The following is a 22,234-nucleotide window of genomic DNA, read 5'->3' as shown; positions in this document are numbered from 1 at the left end:
GGGGATGCGATTTCGATGTTGCAAAATGTAAGGTTTTAAAATTTGGGAAACAAAGATGGGATGCAGAACTTATGTTTGGTGAGGATATACTGTTGGAGGTGGAGAAAATAAGAGATCTTGGGGTGATAGTGGATAAGGATCTGAAATTTAGGGGACGCATTGCCAAAATTGTGAAGACAACACAGAGACTTCTGCGAATGATGCAGAGGACACTAACTTGTACAAATAGGGAGATTCTTGTTCCATTGTATAAGGCTTTGATTAGGCCACACATGGACTACTGTGCCCAGATTTGGTCACCTGGTTTTCAGAAGGATAAAGAGATGTTGGAAAGGGTTCAGAGGTGACTGACTAAGGTAGTTTCTGACCTCCTGAATGTCGAATATGTGGAAAGATTGAGAAGATGCAATTTACAGAGTCTGGTGGATAGGAGGAAGAGGGGAGATATGATAGAGACCAATAAGTTAATAAGGGGTTATTATAGGATGAATGTTGGAGAGGCTCTACAGAAAACAGTATAAAGGTGTGAGCAGGGGAGTGAGAAGTAGGTTTTTTGCATGCAGAGTTGTGAATGATTGGAATGTCTTGCCTGAGAGTGTGGTGGCTGCAGAGAATTTTAGCGTGGTTAAGGTGCGGTATGATTAAAGGACCTCCTAAATGAGTCTGGTGATAATAATATCCACAAAAACTTAGCTGAGATGAGAATTAACAATTGGAATGAAAAACCTCAAGACAGAAAGGAATGGAAGAAGTTGGTACATTTAGCAAGCAACCTTAGAGGTTCAGCAAGCTAAAGAAGAATTTCTAGTGCTGTGATATATAATTTTGGTAGAAATTTCAGTATTTTTAATTGCTTTTATTATAAGTTATTTAAGTAATAACTTGAGTTTTAGATATTTATTTAGTGGGTTAAATTGGAAAGTGGCTGTCTGATAGGTGTCGGGGAACGGTCACTACTAAGATTCTATAGGGCTTAGTCCGGATTGTTGCTTTCAACCTTTGTGAATAATATTGTCACTGGATTGCAAGGAGATATTCAGTTGTTTGCAGATGATGTGAAGCTTGGGAGAGTTATCATCAATAATGTCGATGTTGTGACTTTTCAGAAAGATTTGAATAGGCTGAAATAGGTGGACATTTTGAATGGGATATTGGTTTAATGAAAATTTCAATTTTCATTAAACCAATTTTCATTAAATAGATCCTATCTGTGGATCCCAAATTTCATTGAAATTTAGGATCCACAGATGGGAAGCTGCATACTTTTTTGGCAAAACTATACTGTAGGAAGCAAAGTATCTCAGAGTGATTGTGGATAGAAATTTGAAGTTCAGTCAGTGGACATATTACAAAGGATGAAGGATTTCTGCAGTACCAAAGCCATTGATCAGCACAGATAAGAGAGTGGTGTTTCCATTGTATAAGTCCCTGATCAGAATACATCTGGATCACTATACTCAGATCTAATAGCAAAAATGACATCAGGTGAAATATTAGTTATGAAGATATACTAAGAACATGTAATCTATGGTATTTGGTGGATAGAAGATGAATGAATGACATGATTGCAATGTTTAAAGTGTGGAGAGATAAGTACAAGTTGGTCATTGTAGATTTATCATATGGTAAAACAAGGATGATTCCCAAAAGCTGTGAAAGGAAATAAGAGGATGAGAATAGGTTTATTGCATGGAGAGTATCAGAAACTTGAAATGCAATACCTGAGAGGGTTGGTGAGAGTTTTGGACAGTGAATGAATTTGACTAGTATGATACTGTTCATGATAGATCTCTGACAATACATTATGATTCCATAGAGGTTTAGGATAGCTGTTTATAATTGACCTCTGCTTAATATGTTTAAGCAGAGGTCAATGTGGCTAATTTAAATTTATACTGTCTTGGTATATAATTAAATTTTAGTATCTTGATAATTAAAAATAGCATTTAGACGTGTCATTTTTATTGTCATTAGCAAAGGTTTTTCCTTTTGAAAATATGCTTGTACTTTTTTTCTTCCATGAAAGGTATATGCCAAAAGAATGGAAAGGTTTTTTGATTACTTCAGGCTTCATTTCTTATGCTTGAATCCTGCTTTGAAGGTAAGTAATGCCAATGTTTCATTTCTTTTAATCATTACATACACATCATATATAGTAGTAATTTCCAACAAGTATTGCAGTCCATCAGAAGTTCATTTTATAAAATTTTTTTTATATAGTGATACCATTATCACAAATTTGGTTTATGTATATTATACATAATTTTGCCATTAAAATGGTCGAACTTGAAATGGCTTGAGAATTCTAATAGTGATCCTAAATACCATATCCAGGAAATTATTAGTGTGCATATTGTGTTTTGCTTATAAAAATTGAAGTTATAGCAAAAAGAGAAATCTCATCAATCAGATCTCTACTTAAACTGTTTCTTATGGAATCAAAATTTGCATTCAAAGAGATGGATAATAATGAAAAAGATTTGACATGCAGTCTTAATAAACCTCCAGTCCAAACAGCACCTATGGTTACCTTATGTGAAACAGCTACATATGAACTTATGATCAAAGCACCCTTTTACTTGGAGGCTCTTCCATTATCATCAACTGCAAACTATTATAGATTTTTAGTAATTATATACCATCAGCCTAAACAATGTTACTTATTAGCTTATTAAAAGTAATTTATACTTGACTGGTAATAAAGTATGATAAATGTGAATAAAGGTATCTTATTTCAAACATGGCAGAATTTATATGCCAAATTTAGGTTTATGAACACATTCTTGAAGCAAAAAATTCTGACTTTTGAAAGAGGGGAAAACATTATTTAAAACTTAAAGTAAACTTAAGTTTACTTTAAGTTTTACTTGTGATGACTAAGAAGGTAAGTAAAGAACATCTGCTATTGACATTAAAAGCTATTACTTCTAAGATTTTTTGGTTTTGGGTTGACTGCATTAAGTGCTTGTATGCTATAAATATCAAACAGAGCAAAATATATGTACAATGTGAAAAAATATATATTAATAGTTAGTTTTTAAAAAAAAAAAAATAAGATTAAGTTTAACATAATTATATTGCAAGTAAAAATTCTATGATACATTAATTTACTTAAATTACCAACAGTGCCAAGTGATTATAGATCCCACCATGAAGAAGAGGAAGGGGGGGGGGGGTGTCAAAATTTACATTTCACAAAGAGTATTGCACAATGCCACTGTAATAAATTTTTTTTCCAATATGTTGTTATTATTATCAAAAGACCTCCATGGAGTCAAGAGACTCATCGTGGGAGGTCCCACTCTCCCAAGCACAGCTCGTTGACCTCAACTTAAATACACTTATTACCACACTCAGGCAATGCATTCCAATCGCACACTATTCTCCATGCAAAAAAATCTATTCCTCATTCCTGCTTTATACATTTTCCAGGGATAGCCTCTCATTCTCTCCCTGTCTTCAGATATTTATGAAAAATCCATTGTAAACCTGGTGACCAAATCTGTGCACAGCAGTCTGATCAAAATCTTGCACAATGGAATCAAAACATCCTTACTTCTACACATTCAGGTGTTCTCTGCATCATTCCTATAATCTGCTGTGTCGCTCACACAATTTTAGCAAAATGACTACAAAATTTCAAGTCTCTATCCACCACAACTCTCAAATCCTTCATCTTGTGTCTTGAATCTTGTGACTAAGAAGGTCAGGAAAAATAAATAAATAAAATTCCATCTTGTCCCCTGCTTTACCGACACTACATAATCACTATGTAACAAAAGAGCTCTTTTTTCGGATTTCCTTATAGAGGTCATTCCTTGTACCTTTTTGTACTGCTCATGGACTTGCTGGTCATCTTTTCTTTTTATACATCCACTTTTTTAAACCTCTGTGCTTAATGATGCTACTCATTTATCTAATTCTACCTGACTTATCTCCCTGGCTCTGGTTACACAGTCTACTGCTTTCTTCAAACATCCTTGACCACCTCCAGTGCTTTGCTAACATCTTTTCCTCTCCCACTTCTTATGCCGTGGAACTCTCTAAATTGACTCCATCAATTTGCAATCTAATATTGTGCAATAAATGTTGTACATATAGGAATATATACAAATAATGGAATGGTAGCGAGAGATTTTTCAAAGTTGCTACAACAGCAATCACAAATAAGCTGACTATTTATTTTTGATGAGATAATCCCACAGTGATCAGTGACTTTCCAATTCCAGTTAATCTTGAAATCAAACTTCAGTTGCATTCAAGAACCAAATCTTAATCATTCTGCTAGCAACCTAATTGGCAATTAGCTTAATTCATGGTTTCTATATGCATAGTCCATTTCATAGGTGACTGTTGTCATTCTACTGGCTTTTGTCACTGACTTCAGTGACAAAAAGAAAATCAGTTGAAAATGAGTTTTACAAAAAGAATAAATTTTACTCAAGAGAATTTATTTTGCTCAATTGCTGTTGAGTCTTGATAAGGCATAATTCAGACATAAGGCAACTTTTTTTTTTGGAGAATTCAACAGTGCTTGAGAGAACAAACACAAATACACTGGTGTCCAAAAGCTAAGGATGACTACATTTTTACTTATATATATGAAACGCTTTTCATTACTACAGCTAAAGGTGAACATAAATTTTATTACCAGCATACTAATAAATTATGTTACACAAAAAATGTGTTATAAATTTCCTACAAATTAAATTGCAATACGTTTTTGGCAAAAGTTCCAAATTTCCTAAGGATGTGGTTAAGGAATTAATGTACAGTGCAAGAGACATTTTAGTATGGATATGTCAACAATGAACTGTGATGAAGCTCTCACAATGTCGTACCATTTTAAGCACCAAGTGATTCAGGAGTTCCTGAGGCAAACTGGTCCACTCCTCCTTCAGGAGCAAGGATAAGATCTTTTTTCTGGAGAGGAATTTCAAGCAGCAGTGTGTTTTTCTATTGCATCCCAAATGTGTTCTGTGTAGTGGTGGTGGTGGGGGATTTAAGATCTGGAAAGCATGCTAGCCACTCGATTTGATTAATATCCTTGGTCTCCAGAAATATCTCCACTACTCGTGTATGATGTGGTGTGCCACTGTCATTGATAAAAATGAATTCTTTGCCTACAACACTACAGAACAATTGAACATGACTTTGAAGAACTTCTTTGCGATACTGTTCACCAGTCATAGTCCCTTTTTCCAGCACTTTTAGCTCGGTGCATTCATTAAGCATAATGCCTTCCCACACCATGACCCCAGCATTGCCATATCTGCCCCTTTTCAAGAACATTCTTTTGATGGTAAACAGTACCACTTTCACGCCAGATCAAGTGTCATCTAGAATCGGAGGAAAGACTAAAATAACTCATCTCTAAAGGGTACATTAGTCCACTGGTGTTGTGTGTAATTTTTATGTATACACCACTGAAACATGCTCTATAATGAGCTGTGGATAATGGGATGCAGACTATAGGCATATAGGCCTACTTGTCGCAGACATCTTGTCACTGTTTGTTGAGATATCTACCTACCTGTTCTTGAATGGAGCTGACTTGCAAGCTGACCTGCCATGGTGCATTGATTATGTTTTGTTAATATAACAAAAAAAATTGTCTTGATTCTCCATAGTAGAGCAACGGCAACCTCTTAGCAAACGTCTCTGCACGCGATTCAAAAATTTGAATGTGTGCTCACTTTCTACTCAATTTTCAGTTATTATAAGTAGAAAATTATGAGTAGAAATTTTCTACTCATAATTTTCATATTGCTACAAGTTTATTTGTCTGAATTTGCAGTTCTAATCTTCAGAAATAGTGTTTGGTCAGTAGTGTATAACATTTTGTCATCTCTGTTGATGACATCAACAGTTTGGAAGACACTTCGCTTTCCCTTTATTTTGGAAATTTTCATATAGGTTTTTATACCACTGTTTTAACAGTGACTTTTTGTGAACAACAATTATAGACTATAGGTTGGCAACTTATGGTTTATGATTCTCTCTCGCATGCTCTTTATAAAAGTTATGAACATACAACCAGATATTTAAAACAGTTCACTTTGAAGAGAGTAGCAAAACCCACTACACAATATTGCTTTCTGCTGTGTAGCCATTTGTCTGGTTGAGTAAACAAGGTTGCAAAGCAAGGAAAGATGAATGTAAACGCGTGTAAAGATTTAGTATTGAAGTATAGTTTTGATTCTTCACAGATTCTCTTTGAGATTTCTTGGCATATAGATTACGGAATTGTTTACTGAATATTAACTGGCAGTTTTATTATTAACAAAATATAATTCATTTTAATCTGGGATTGAAAGTAATGTTTCAGTATACACTGCAGATAGTCCAGCTGCTTTTTTTAATTGTATGTATTTATTTAATGAAATTTTATTTTAAGCAGTTAGTTTTTACTGTTTTTTGATAGATACTTCAAAAACATTTTTGAAAGAAGTTCTTGAAATTTATAAATATTGAATTTATAAATACTGTATGTGAAAAAATTTGTCCCTGTTTGCTCCTTATTATCGAACAAGCATTTACTATTCATTATTGTCAACAAATCATGCATATTGAATAATTTTTGATCTTTTATAATTTGGTTTATTATTTTATTTTTTATGACCTTGGTGTACATGTTTGTAATCAGTTTACTCTTGATTTCATGTTTTCATTTCATTTTGAGTAAAAGTAGAAAGCTTGGAACTTGAAGCATGAATTAAAAAAAAAAAAAAAAAACACTCTTTTTGTCTCCAGAGTGTACAAATAATATTAGTATGTAAAGCCATTTCTGTATTTGACAAAGTACTTTGCACTTTGGTAGATAAAGTTTTAGACTATGATGCTTGGTGAGATTGAATGATTTCATATTATTGACTGTTATCTGTAGCTGGAATTTGTTCAGTTAGCTGACCTCTGTGCACTGTCTGTTTTCATGACAAAGTATGTTGCAAGATTATTTTGAAATAAATTTTTAAGATAAATAGATTAGTTACTTATATATAGATTATTTCATTATTCATCCATTTTGTACAACATGACTACTGTGTAGAGCAAAAAAAAAAAAAAAAACTATAATCATTAAATTTTCATGTTTTGAGAAATTGGTGTATTTCATTAGGAACTATTTATTATTTTTGTAAAGTCTAGCCCATCCTTTCAATGTCATATGTATATATGAAAGTGCAGACACAGTTATTCAGTAGTAACTTATTTCTATTTAGATTTTTGATTTTTCATATTTAAAGAATACAGTAGTATAAAACTACTCATCTGAAATTTCATATCACCTCTAAAGTTAAAGGAGAGAAACAGAAGAATGAAAAATTTATCAAACAAAAAAGCCTTAATTTTTAAGTTATTATAATTATTTGACACCACCAGGGAGTCCAAAGACTCATCGAGGGAGAGTGTGCCAACAGCATTGAACTATTGGACCCCTTACAACTACTAACTCTGCTCAAACTTACTTAATTGAGCCATTAGTAGCAGAGGCTCTACCAATCGACCAACCTTTGCCAGCTAAGTTGAATGAGTAAGTTAAAATTGTTGATGGAACAAAAAGTTTTACCTTTAACATTGTCACTTAACTCACTCTTATATATTAATTGATGTATATTAATTATTATTAATAATTTAATATATATTAATTGACCAATAAAAGACCAATAGTGTGCTTCTCTGTGACGTCAATATGTCAGCTTGACATTAAGACTGCTAACTTGAGACCGAATGAAAACAGATGAGAAGTGGAGGTGGGGGAATGACAAATAACATGTTGAATCCCATCTCAATCTGCATTAGCATGCTGTTGGATGAGTCACAGACTCATCTTCAAACTCGTCTGTATTGCCACAAGTATTGTAGCCACTTGTACAATTTTTACAGGTTTAGATACGAGATTTGTATTTTATATAATAATTGAAACGTTAATAAATTTGGTGTGAAAATCGGCAATAACAAGACAAAGACAATAAAAATAAGCAGAAACATTGAAAATATTAGCTGCATCGTGAATGGGGAACCTATAGAACAAGTAAAACATTTCAGCTACTTAGGCACAATTTTTAGTGAAGACGGTAAATTTAAATATGGAAATAGACAACAGAATCAACAAAGCCGGTATGGTAGGAAGTCAACTGAATAAATTTATATGGAATAAGAGAGAAATTAGTCAAAGCACCAAATTAGCTATATATAAGAGAGTGTTCAAACCAATTTTAACTTATGGATCTGAGAGCTGGGTTAGAAATAAAATACTTGACTAAATACTAGAGACCACAGATATGAGAGTCCTGAGATTAGAGGGGTGAACAGATGGCATCAGTGGCAATATTATATTAAAAACAAGGATATTAGGAAAGAACTTGACATCGTTAGCATCCAGGAATGTGTTGGCAGAGCTAATCTCAGGTGGTATGGTCACTTAAACAGAATGGGAGAGAAAAGATGAGCAAAACGAGTGTCTGCTGCCAGGTTGGCAGGAAAAAGATCCAGAGGAAGAACAAGATGTAGGTGGATTGATACAGTAAAAATCGCCTTAGAAGACAGAAATATAAGATCTGATAATGTTGGAGTCTTGACAGATAACAGAGATTGATTTGGAGGAAAATTGTTGATAGGAATTTAGTAATGATGTAAGCTCTTCATGTAGTACTATCATAATATCCTGTATAATCCTTGAGGGTACATGTCAGGAATTTGATAATGATAATTCCTGTTCATATCATATTAAATTATTACCATATCTAATTTTAGGACCAGATAACCTTTATGGACCATACTTTATCACTTTAGATGTCAAATTGCTGTTTTCTCTTCAAAAGGAAATGGGGTGAATTGGGTGGGATTTTAATTATAAGTTAGCGCTCCTGATTAAACGTTTCAGATTTACGTAGCAGTTTATATATAAAACTTTTTTTTTTTTTAGCATTCATTCATTTATTTTTAACTCTGTTTGCTGTTGTCACATGCACACCACTCTTGAGCCAAATTTCTTTTCTTGATAGGTGAATGTAATAAACTAAAATACACTGATTTTGATAAAATACATTTATCAAAAGGCTATTTAGGCTGAAGGATTGAAAATAACAAAATGGAACCAATTTTGCTTTTATGATAGCTACCTATCAAAAATATCTCATATAAAAATACCAAAGTTTTATTTGTTCCCACACAACGTTTTTGGGGGATTCAAAGTCAATTCCTAGTTTTCTCCAAATTTTGAAGCAATTTTTCTCATAGAAAAAATGGTTCAATCAAGATTATTTGTAGCAGACATATTCCATTGATGTACCAACGAAATACACAAAACATTGGACTTGTGGATTCAACCTTCTGCCTATAGGATAGAGCAGTTGCGAATTCTCCATGCTTGCTGTGCAAGTTCATTAATTAAGAAAGAAGTAATATTTATTTGTTAATAAATGCATGCATTTTATAAGCATTCCATTTAGGCTTTCATTTTTGTAGACAGAAGACGTCTTAAGCTTGCACGGCAATAATAGAGCTTTGCGTTGTGTATCGAGGGCCGATATTTGCTTGTCTAGTCAAAGCTACCTTGGCTTGCTCAGTTGGAGGAGCTTCCAGGTCTTAGCTGCAGCACTACGATTTCATGCACTACGATTTCATACAGAAATGGCATAGCCATTTCTGCTCCCTTCTTAAACACAGGCCATACGCAGTCAAACTAGCTTCAACCAGCCTTTACAAGTGTGTGCGTGTTGCTTGGGAAAATTAAGTTACAACCAACTTTTTATGACGATGTTATTGACCAGTTCATAAAGAAGAACTAGGGTAGAATTTGTATTCAAGTAGCTAAATTGAAAAAGATAGAATATCATTTGTAAAATAAATGTTGTATTTGGATGATTAAATGTACATAAATTTCTAAATATATAGTTTTAAATGGTCAGTAATTTATTAGTCCACTAATCAGACTTCAATCACACCTCTCACTCTCTAAATGATAACAAGAGCAAGCGTGAATTTCAAGACTAGCATTCGCCCCTGGGGTAGAGTATACAAAATGAGAGAAAAGAGCACTCAGAGCAGCTAAAGCAAAATGCATGCCAGCACTTGCTTGGAAAAAATTAGCCTGAAAATGCAAATAAGAAATAAAAAAAAGTCTGGAAATAAGCTGTGATTAATTTTAAAACCCTCTAATAAAAATTCTGTGGATCCACTGAATGAAAATAGCCATGATAATTAATAGGAGGCAAGGAAATTTATAAAAAAAAAAATTCTTCCATCTATAGGATAGGTATAGCTTGCTTTCATCAAAATACAAAATTATACAGCTTCAATTTAATTTTTAATTTGGTTTAAGATGGAGTGGCCCAGTAGCTAGTAATGCTCAGAAATTTTACTAGTATAATACATTGAACTCCTCTTTGATTGGCTTCATTGTCATGAACCATGAGCTCCCTGCCCATCGGTGTCAGATGCCTCCTTCATTATCTTTTTCCACCTTTCTGTGTCCCGTGCACAGTATCGTAGTTTCTGTATGTCCGTTCCACACCAGCCTTTTATGTTGTCTATCCATTCTCTGAATGGTCTATCTCTTCTGTTTATTTACACCATCTATAATACCAAACCTGAATGACTTTGATTGGCTTAGTATATGATTAAATCATTTTATAGCAGAATAAAATAAGTTTAATTATTTAATATGCACTTTACAATATGATTAGTAACTAACCTACTGTTTGACCACAGATGTGAGACCCCTCGACACTTCTGCACATGTCAGAAGGAGAATCTATCCTGATAATAGGGTAATCAATCCATCTTGTGGGATGAGTTGTTTATTATTACAACTCATCCCACAAGATGGATTGATTACCCTATCCATATAGTTTTTAAAGTGGTAACTATTTTGCTTGTATGACAGTTGGAAAATTTTGCATATAAAGCACTTGATTTCGCATGTTGGTGATGAATGCATATATCGCCGTATTGCTTTTTCCCATTCAGCACGAATTGACTTCTTGGCACTGTACCAGCTAAGGTTCTTTCAACTGTGGGCATACTATATCTCACACATTTGTTCCATCTGAAATTGTAATAGGTGATTATGATTGTGTCCACCAAAACAAATGCATGAGATATTCAGGAGTATTTGTGATTTGTGTTTTCCATTTTTGATGTGTGTGTGTGGGGGGGGGGGGATTTAGCATGTTTTTTTTTTTTTTTTTTAGTGATTATGCTTCTTTTGCTTGTAATCACCATGGCGAGCAAATCTACACAAATGATCCTGAGTTCCCAACGTCCCTTAAATGGGACAGGGATACGAAGAATCTCCAGGCTCAAGATGGTGTGTTCATTAAAACTAAAAACCTGGAATGTCAGAACCCTGTATGAAGCAGGTAAACTAAGAAATACTATCCAAGAAATGAAAATACTTGAAATTGGGATTTTAGGAATGAGTGAAGTTAGGTGGCCAGGATCAGGCAAAACTCAAGTTAATGACAAGACAATGTATCACTTTGGAAGTAGTGAAAACAACCATCAAAACAGAGTTGGAATAATATTAAACAAAGATGTCAATAAAGTCACTGTTGAGCTTCATCCCCTATTCAGATAGGATGATGTTATTAAAAACTGAAAGGTCAACCACTAGATGTTAATCTTATACAGGTCTATGCCCCTACTGCTGACAACAGTGATATTGATCTCAGTATCACTCTATAATGAAAGATCGAAGAATTTTATGATCAATTAAAAGAACTAATAAAAAAAAAAAACACAAAGCATGATATTAACATTGTCATATGTGATTTCAATGCTAAAGTGGGAAAGGTAGAAGTGGAGATGTAGTTGGCGAATATGGACTGGGAACAAGAAATGACAGAGGGGACCATCTTATTCAATTCTGCCAGGAAGAGGAGCTAATAATCACACAAACATCTGGTTTAAGCTATGATCCCGAAGGCTGTATACTTGCCGATCACCACAGGATAATAATGGGAATATAGGCAGAAACCAAATTGATTTCTTTCTAATTAATCAACGATTTTGAAGTTCTATAAAGAGTACAAAAACCCATCCTAGTGCAGATATTGCTTCTGATCATAACCCAGTGGTGGCAGAGTTAAAACTTAGACTGAAAGCTATACTTAAGAAACATCAAATATCAACCCTTGTGGGACAAATTAAAATCTGTCTTCATAGAGAAATGTATCAATACCTGGTGTCCTAATAGAGCAGTAAAAAAGAAAGATTGGATAACTGACGAAATTCTTTCTCTCATGGATCAATGCAGATCATATAAAAATCATAGTCCAATAAAATATAAATAGGTTCAGAAAATTATTAAACGCAAGATCAAAGAAGCAAAAGAAATCTGGATGAATGAAAAATGTAAAGAAATAGAAATTCTACAGGAAAAGCATGACAATATTAATCTACACAAAAAGCTGAAAGAGACTTCAGGTATATTTAAGAAAAAACAATTCTTTATCCTTTGAAACAAAAAGGGAGAAATAATATCTGAAAAGGATGACAAAATACAAGAATGGGTGAAATATATAGAAGAACTCTTTACTGATAACAGACAGAACCAGAAAATACTTACGAACATATGGAAGGTCCATGCATTTTAAGATCAGAAGTAGAATGTGCATTAAACCCAGCTAAAAATGGTAAAGCCTTAGGACTGGATAGAATACCAGCAGAAATAGTAAAGTTATTAGAAGGTGACAACATTAATATATTAGTAAAGCTATTTAATAAGATCTATGATACAGGCATAATCCCTCAAGACTGGTTACAGTCGACCTTCATCATGCTAAATAAAAAAAAGCAAATGCGAAAACTTGTAATGACTATAGAATGATCAGCCTAATGAGTCACGTTCTCAAAATGTTTCTGAAAATAATTCAAAAAAGAATATACAGAAAATGTGAAGACACTATCAGTGATACCCAGTTCGGCTTCAGAAACGGTTTGGGAATAAGAGTCTCTTTTCTGTTCTCAGATCTTATTCCAAAAACATTGACCAAAACAAGGAAATATTCATTTACTTCATGTACTTTGAGAAAGCATTTGACAAAGTCCAACATGCTAAAATGACTGCACTATTAAAAAAGAATTGGATTAGATGGTAAAGATATCAGAATCATTGAAAACATATTGGAACCAAAAGGCATCTGTTGAAGTTGATGACATTATTACAGACTCCATTAACATCAAACGAGGAGTAAGGCAAGGATGTGTGCTGTCACCTCTTCTTTTTGACACGTTCGCTGCCACGCTACTCGGGCATAGTTTGTTACCATACACCAAGCAGTTTTACTTCTTCAAATCAGTACGGGTAATCGACATAAGAGTATATTCATAATTGGCTTGTGAGGCTCATATACCATCTACAAGTATGTACACTTTCGCTGCTAGCTCTGCACACCAAGCATTTTCACTTCTTCAAGGTCAGCATGGGTAATCTCGTTGCCAGCACTAAGCGTCATATGAGTATTCGTAGTTGGTTTGTGATGCTCATATACCAACTACGAGTATACTCGTTGGCAGTGAACGTGTTAACATATACTCAGAAGCTATATTTCAAAAAAAGTCTTGAAAGGAAGGGATTAATGTAAATGATGAAATCATCAGTAACATCTGATATGCTGATGACAGCTCTCCTGGCTGACAATATTCAAAATCTTCTGGAACTAGTGAATGAAGAGAGTGAAAAAATGGGATTAAAAATAAATATCACCAAAATTAAATTCATGGTCATAAGCAAGAAACCAATTCTTAATTCAGCACTTTCTTTAAATCTATTTGGAAAAACAAATAGAAAAAATGGCAAAGTTTAAATATCTCGGATGCTGGTTAAATGAAAATTGCAATCCAGAAATGGAAATAAAAGTTAGAATTGAAATAGAAATAAAAATTTTCTTTTGATGAAATCAACACTGTGTAACCGCAGTTTAAATTTAGAGCTTAGAGTACACATGGTTAAATGCTATGTATGGTCTGTACTGCTGTACGGTGCAGAAACTTGGACCTTGAAGACAACAATAAAAATACTTGAAGCATTTGAGATGTGGTTATACAGATGAATGATGTTAAAAATCCCATGGACAGCAAAAATTTTGATTGGACGTACTGGAACAAATGGAGAAATCACGTGAACTTTTAGATACCATAATAAGAAGGAAAACTGCATATCTTGGTCACCTACTTCGTAATGAAAAATACAAGATACTTGGATAAAAGGAAAGTTAAATGGAAGAAGAGGACAAGAAGATGAAGAAAATCTTGGCTGGCAGACATCAGACAGTGGACTGGCATGAACTCTGAGAGACTGCTCAAAGTGGCTGAGAATCGCTCAAAATTTGCCAAGGTGGTTACCAACTTCCGATAGGAGATGGCACTCAAAGAAAAAGATGCTTCTTTTCTTTGAAGTGGTTGTTTATTGTGCTCAGAAAAATTACATATTCAATATTAAATTACATATTGTGTTAAACAATTAAACATCGAATAATCTGTGCAGTGAGAAGAAATTTCGATTAAAATTGAAGAAGAAATAGTGAAAAGCATGATGGCATTAAAATTATTGCAGTAGTACACGAATATAGTTTTCCCCAGTCAGCCATTTCTACCGCAGTTGAACAAAGAGAAATCTTCAAATTCAAGTAATGAGTCCAATATAGTGTAGAAAGGCAGAGAACTGACTGTAGATATGGAAAGACTTGTTACTGTGGATAAAAGAAAAACAGATGGAGGGTGATATAATTTCAGAACAATGTATTTGTGCATGTGCAAAGCAGATTTTTGATGATCTAAAGATTCCTCAAGATTAGTTCCATCACTTTAGGAAAAGATCTGATATTAATATCTTAAGATCTACGTCTCTTAAGATATGGGGAGGCTGCCTGTGCTAATAAATCAACAGAATCAACATCCTTTATCCAAGTGTAAGCAAACAAAGTTTGTGTGTGAAGTAACTTCATGACTGGGCTACCTGTATATGGAGAGGCTAATGATTTCACATCAATTGCCTTAGTATCTCATAATGCAATGCAGATAGACTGCGATAAAGATTGAAACTGAGTAGTGCAGAGCATTATACATGTCTGTTAGGATATGTGCATTGAATTATGGGATAATAAGACAATTTATATGAAGTCATTAGCCTCTATATATCAATAGCCCAGTTGTGAAGTTACTTCACGTGCAAACTTTGTTTGCTTACAAGAATAAAATTTCTTGGCATCCTTAACTTTATTATAATATAATGTAATGTAATATATGGTGCCCCCAGCTGACGATCTTAAAATGTATGCTTGGGCAGTCTCATGCATACAAATTTGTTGAGATTTGGAAAGTTCTTCAGAGCTGATTTATTATTTAATGAATAGTCTTTCATACTGGTGTTTGCTGCAGTGTAATAGATGTTGGAAGTTTTTCCACTTGGTCATACTATAAATTAAAGAGGCTAAGAAATTATATTCTTGGTTTAAACCTTTATCCAAGTATAAGAAAACAAAGTTTGTACCTGAAGTAATTTCAGGACTGAGCAACTTGTATATAGAAGCTAATGACTTCACATCACTTGCCTTAGTATCCCATAATTCAAAGCACATATCCTTACAGACATGTATAATGCTATGCATTATGGAAAGGTCACTGATTTTGGTTTTGGCCTTTATTGAGTTCTCATCAGTGGAAGCCACACCCAGAAGTGATAATACCAAGGTTGAAATAATGCAGAAGTCATATTTCTATATATGAGTAGCCAAAACATGTTGCACCTTATTATTAAAATACTCTGGATTAGAGCTAGATGTTGGAAGTTTTTTCCACTTGGTTAGACTATAAATTAAAGATGCCAAGAAATTATATTCTTGATTTAATCCTTTATCTAAGTATAAGCAAAGTATGCACCTGAAGTAATTTCAGGACTGGGCAACTCATATATAGAAGCTACTGACTTCACATCACTTGCCTTAATATTCCATAACCATCTCACCAGTTGCCAGTCCTGAAATTACTTCAGGTATAAACTTTGTTTGCTTACACTTGGATAAAGGATTAAACCAAGAATATATTGTTGGAAGTTTTTCCACTTGGTTATACTACAAATTAAGATACCAAGAAATTATATACTTGGTTTAATTTATCTTTGTTTGCTTACCAAGTGTAAGCAAACAAAGTTTGCACCTGAAATATAATCAGGACTAGGGCAACTTGTATATAGAAGCTAATGACTTCACATTGCTTGCCTTATGATCCCATAATGCAAAGCATTACTTACTGAAATTTCAGTAATGAAGGGGGGGGGGGGTGCGAATATACATTATGGGAAGGGTCACTACCCAGACCGGTTTCGACCTTGATTTAGGTCTTGTCAGTGGGAGCCAGACCCAAAGGTGATACTAAGGTTTAAGTAATGCAGAAGTCATATTTTTTTCATATAGGAGTTGCCAAAAGGTATCCCACATTATGGGATACTAAGGCAAGTGATGTGAAGTCATTTGCTTCTATATACGAGTTGCCCTAGGCGCAAACTTTGTTTGCTTACACTTGGATAAAGGATTAAACTAAGTATATAATTTCTTGGTATCTTTAATTAGCAAGAATATATTGTGTAAATAGAGTCACCCTTCTTCTAGCATATCCTGTGATGGGTGTCCAAAGCATGGTCAGGAAGTCCTGAGTAGCTGTGGTTATAGTAGGACAGATTTCAATTGCAAGGAACCTGGTATACTCCTAGTAGGTCTAGGGCAGTGTTTCTCAAACTTCAAATACCTGTGCACCCCTTCTTAAATTTTCATTATTACCAAGTACCCCCCCCTTATCAAAATAATAAATAAATAAAGTATATTTCATTGTAAATAACTATTTTATTTGAATTTATATGTTCATATAAACAAAAAAAAAGATTTATTTTTAATAGAACAAAATTTGGAATAGGTTCCTCTTTATCTCCTAAATTAAACCATTAAAATCCACATTTCATGTAATTCATATCATACTTATGAAGATTTTTCATCTTCCTAGTTGGTTCTCTAGAGATGTCAGACAACACACACCATTATCAATTTCGTGTGATCCAGATACAATATCAACATTTTCTTGTTGTTTATAGCTACTTGTATTTGTCATATTGCTCTCTTTTGTGCGTTTTATAAATCCAGTCTTTAACCAATGCACTTTTTTCCCAAAAACCATACATTAAAGCTAAAAAAAACATGGTGCAAGATATATGCAGGGATTTTCGGAAACTAAAGTTTTCAGAAAAAAACTGAAATGGTGTGACTTACCAAGAAGCTCCTATTCACTATCACTACTTTTGGCATCGAGAACGGTTTCCTTGTGTGCATCGTCAAAGTCATCTACCCAAATAGCTTCATCTTCTTTCCTATTATTTCAAGCAAAAATTACCAGTAATTTACAGGATTTGAGATACGTAATGAACAATTCTTCACAAATGACTAATGAGAAGTAAAAGCAGAGTGCAAAATGGACAGCAGTTGTAGGCCAGTAGAGATAGAACACCTATGAAGAAGTGCATATGATTGGTGTGGTATTAACAAAAGTTCGCACGAACCAAAGACGAAGGCAAGCCAACAGTTGAGTTGAAATGCTAATTTTTTTTCAATCGAATTCCATAATATCTGAAACACATTCACTATATATTTCTTAGTTTTAACATGTTCACGACAGGGGTGGTGTCAAGCAAAACCATACATTTCACCGGCAACATATGGTTTTGCTCAAGTCTATACAGCAGTTTCTGTTGGAGGGGAGATGTGATTCATTAGTTAGTTAGTGCCAGTTGTCTCTAATTGCACTATTTGATGAGAAATGTATTACACAGACCGCAAATGTCTCTGTACCTTATTCAGTGATACAATAAACCTACTTATTTTTCTTGTCTTCAGTATAGTGATGCTGTTGTGGGGGACGTATTGTTTACCACAGGGAGCGAATTGCCATCGTCAGGACATGAATGTCGTGGCGATAGTAACTCGCAATTTGAGTAGGAGAATTCATACATAATATATAATTTATTGAGAAATATATACATTTTAAAATAATTATTTTTTTCTTAATAATGATTCCATGCGTTAATGATGCATAGCTGAAAATTTCCACATACCCCCTGAAGACTTTTCATGTACCACACTTTAAGAAACACTGGTCTAGGGGATGTGGTGGAGAGCAGATAAAAGATGTCAATTTCTTATGTGGTCTATAACTGGTTGTAAGGTCATATTTCTTTAGATTTTTGTTAATTTTTTGGATGTGCCCTGTATATATGGAATGTTGATAGATGTTGAGTAATATCTGGTTTGAAAGGGGAGGGGGATTGCAGTTACATGGTTTTAATATTTTTTGCATTTTTCGGGGGTTGTAGGCACTGGCTAAGGAAGTGTTAAGGATATGGTCAAGTTCGATAGTTAGGACTCTGTTATCAGAACTGATTAATTTTGCCCTGTTATACAGGGAGGGTTGACTGCTCGTGAATGTATCTGTCTGTATGTGTAGGTTTTCTGTAAATGGAGAATGCTAGGGATCCATCAAGCTTGCTTGTAATCAGAGTATCTAGGAATGGGAGATTGTTGTTTTCCTTTTCCAAGGTAAATTGAATCCTTGGGTGTTGATTCTCTAGGTGTGTTAAAAAAAAATTCTGGAGTGTATCCAGGCCATACAGCAAAATGGAGAACACATCATCCACATAGTGTGGCCGGACAGTGGATTTATGTGGGGCAGAATTTAAGGCTTTTTCCTTCAAAGGTCTCCATAAAGAAGTTGGCCTGGGGGGGGGGGGATTTAGAACCCATGGCAGTCCCCTCTATCTGTTTGTAGAATTTTTTTTGCCAAGTGAAATAGCCTGAGTTCATGGTGAACTGAAATAGAGCTGAGATATCAGGAAGAAATATGACTTAGATGAGTTCTAAGGTATCTTTGAGTGGGACATTGGTGAATAAGGAGGCAACATCAAAAATGACCATTATGTCCATATGTTGGAGTTTGGGATTTTCTGTACTGGGTTCAAAGTGGGCTGAGTTTTTTTGTGTGTGAAGGCGTGTTACCAGTATATTGTGTGAGCACTTTAAATGTTTGGCTAATTTGTATGTGGGTAAATCAGTGCCATCCACAATAGGGCGTAATGGAACAGAATGTGCCATTACGTGGATTTTTGGTTATAATTTTTTTTATACGGTTATAAAGTTTTAGTCTGTAACTTCCACAGGCTAAGAGGTAACCTTTTCTGATTTGTGTGCTGGTGGAATCATAGCCTATGGTAGGTTTTCCCAAATTGTGTTCCATGGAAAGTGAATAAGTGTTCTGTGATGTCAGTGACCAAGCTGTGTATGGAAGTAATTCGAGAAAGGGAATACCGCTGTTTATGACCAGTCATAAAAATTGCCTGGAAGCCAATTACAACAATGGGCGACGTATCCTCTGTTCTCAAAACTGAATGAAGTAACATCTGTGTTGCAAATGTCAGTGACCAAGCCGCAAAATTTTAAACATGGAAATATTCATGAATTATCGTTAATTTTCACACATCGAAATCTTTCAAGATTCGAGAAAGGGAATACCGCTGTTTATGACCAGTAATAAAAATTGCCTGTAAGCCGATTTACAACAATGGTCGGCTTATCCTTTCTCAAAACTGAGCAAAATAACATCTGTGTTGCAAATGTTAGTGACCAATCAGCAAGGAAGTATAAAAAAAATTTTTCACTGAAATTAAAGATCAAGGTAGTCTGTATCCGGTTCTCAAATCTAGTAATACTGAATACTTTCTTCGCAAGTTCGTATTGTAGGGTGAAAGTGCTTGTTTCGAAACTGTAGTGCCATGATTTTTTAAAAGTAATAAGCCTACAGATTTAAATTTTAATATGAATAAGAGACAAAGGACTTTGTTTAATTTTGGAGTTAAGAAATCTCTTATTGAATGTGTTTGTGACGCAACAGATAGTGATTCATCCACTTCCAGCCTACAAAGCGATCTCCAGGATGTACAAAAGGAGGGGAAAACTACCATCATACAGGAGAAAAAGTCTGCATTCACTCATAAGTACTTATAATAATATTATAAATTTTTGGTGATCAGAATGGGATATGTTAATGAAAATCAGCACAAATTAATGATGGTGGCCTGAGGAAACTACAATATGCTACAAGATTTCATTAGTCCAGTGATTGATAACTGATTTAAAACTAATTTTATATTTGTCAACATGTCACACCATACACATAAGTGTACTAATACTCTTTATGATTATGCCATAATTAGTTATTAATGCATTACAAAATAACCAAGGTGTTGAAAATTTCAGGATTTGTGAAGTGTTCTGTCGTAGGAAAAAATCTGGGAAACGCTGGTCTATGGGGTGGTAGGTAGAACGATCTAGAAGTAAAGAGGCAAGCTTACCTGAGTAATCTGCTTTGGTAATTATTATTCTGCTGTTGCTTTTAATCTCTTGCAGAGCTTCAAATTATTTTTTTGATAAGTTGGTTTTTGGTGGTTTAGCTTGGGTTAGAACACTGGCTACATCCAGTCTGATGTTGTTGGCAATATGGTTGGGAAGACTGTGGAATCTACAAGAATTATAATATAATATAAAAATATATGATCCACACATGGAATATTGCAAGACTATAGCATATCAGTGCTGTGTGTGGGCAAGAGGGTAAGAAGAAAAGAGGAATCTGGTCACATTTTTTGAACAGCTGAAGGTTGTATTCTTTGAGGACAGAGTCGGGAGGAGACTGTTCCACTGAACAGAAGAACATGGAATGAAAGAAGAAGCAGAGAAGTTGGTCCAACAAAGTTTCAAGTTAGACTGTAAATCTATACATAATAAATAACGGAAAAACTCACGTAGAAATATTATTTAATGGTATAATTTTCGCCTGTGTGTCACAGGCATCTTCAGTACAATTAGGCACAAATTTTGTGCCTAATTGTACTGAAGATGCCTGTGACACACAGGCGAAAATTATACCATTAAATAATATTTCTACGTGAGTTTTTCCGTTATTTATTATGTATAGTTATGTCTACTCACGGTTTACCTCTTTTAAAACAGACTGTAAATCGATGTTGGTTAGCAAGAAAAATAGAGGAATGATAGTGGTCAATTCAGCAGAACATTGTCTGTTTAAATATCTGTAGAACAGGCATAAGACAAAAACTGGTATCTATAGGAGAAGGAATGAAATGGATCCATGAGAGAGAATAATTATTTAACTGGATTATCCTCTTTTAGATAACATCTAGCAATTTTGGAGAGTATTTTGGTGCACTACCCTAAATATGTAAGCAATATCTCATGATTGGGTGGGATTTGGGATTTGTATAGTTAGCAGCTGTAAAACTGTTTAGTAATAATATATTGAGCAGAAAAGTACAGTTTTTTTTGTGACTAGATGCAATGGTTGAGATGTGTTTGTGTCAGGAAAGTTGGAGGTGTAGGTCAGTTCAAGAAGGGAAATCTGATCATTTGTGAATATGAGGTTATTTTGAAGGTTAGGAAAGGGATGTGAGCTCTTTCTCGCAAGAGATTAGACAGGACTGCATTTTGGTAGCATTAACCTTTACAGGGTTATCCTTTCCCTATTCAAATATAGCTAGGAGATCGGAGTTCAGGACATTGGTCAGGATCTTCAGAGTTCCAGCATTTGGGTACTACAAGTTTGTCAAATGAAAAGAATGAACATAGTGTACTACCATCTGCAAAGCTATGGATAGGATTTGAAGTGTGTGTGACAGCTGGCCTCTACTGATGGAGAATCTTCTTCAATAGAAATGAATAAGATTCTCCACTAGCTCCAACACCACACTGTAATGTATTTTAATAATCAACTTTTCTAATTTATTAACTTTAATATAATTTACGTTTTTTTTTAATGATTATAAACCAAAATATAAATTAAAATAAAAACCCTTCTTCAGAATTGTTATGGCTTACTTTCCGATTTTTTCATGTTTTAATATTTTAAATTAAATGAAATCGTATTTATATTTTAAATATTATTATTATTATTCGTGACACCTACAAGGAGTCCAAAGACTCATCATGGGAGGACACGTACTGTACAACTCTCGGTCTCCACTACTACACAGAACCTCTACTAACAATCACCTACATCAATGCCATCTATCGCCGACAACCACCATCACCACTGCTAGTATTTTTTGTCTATATGTGGGATGAAAAACCAGAGTTTCTGGGAGAAAAACCCTGCTACCTCTGTATGAGATTGGCTAACT

General features: G+C 34.3%; 1 protein-coding gene across 1 annotated transcript in view; it reads left to right on the top strand.

Annotated features, from left to right (window-relative positions):
- LOC150099019 (endoplasmic reticulum junction formation protein lunapark-like) overlaps positions 1-22,234 on the top strand; it is a 93,666-nt gene that overhangs the window by 7,490 nt on the left and 63,942 nt on the right. The window contains exon 2 of the mRNA XM_090405575.1: positions 2,027-2,101. Coding sequence (XP_090261701.1) covers positions 2,042-2,101 — 60 coding nt within the window. The 5' untranslated portion in view covers positions 2,027-2,041. The remainder of the gene's footprint in view (positions 1-2,026; positions 2,102-22,234) is intronic.

Source organism: Typopeltis vanoorti, chromosome 15 (assembly GCF_054136105.1).
Source record: "Typopeltis vanoorti isolate ZY-2024b chromosome 15, IOZ_Tvanoo_1.0, whole genome shotgun sequence".
In the NCBI taxonomy this organism is placed as follows: domain Eukaryota; kingdom Metazoa; phylum Arthropoda; class Arachnida; order Uropygi; family Thelyphonidae; genus Typopeltis; species Typopeltis vanoorti.
This window is presented reverse-complemented; position numbering and strand designations above follow the sequence as displayed.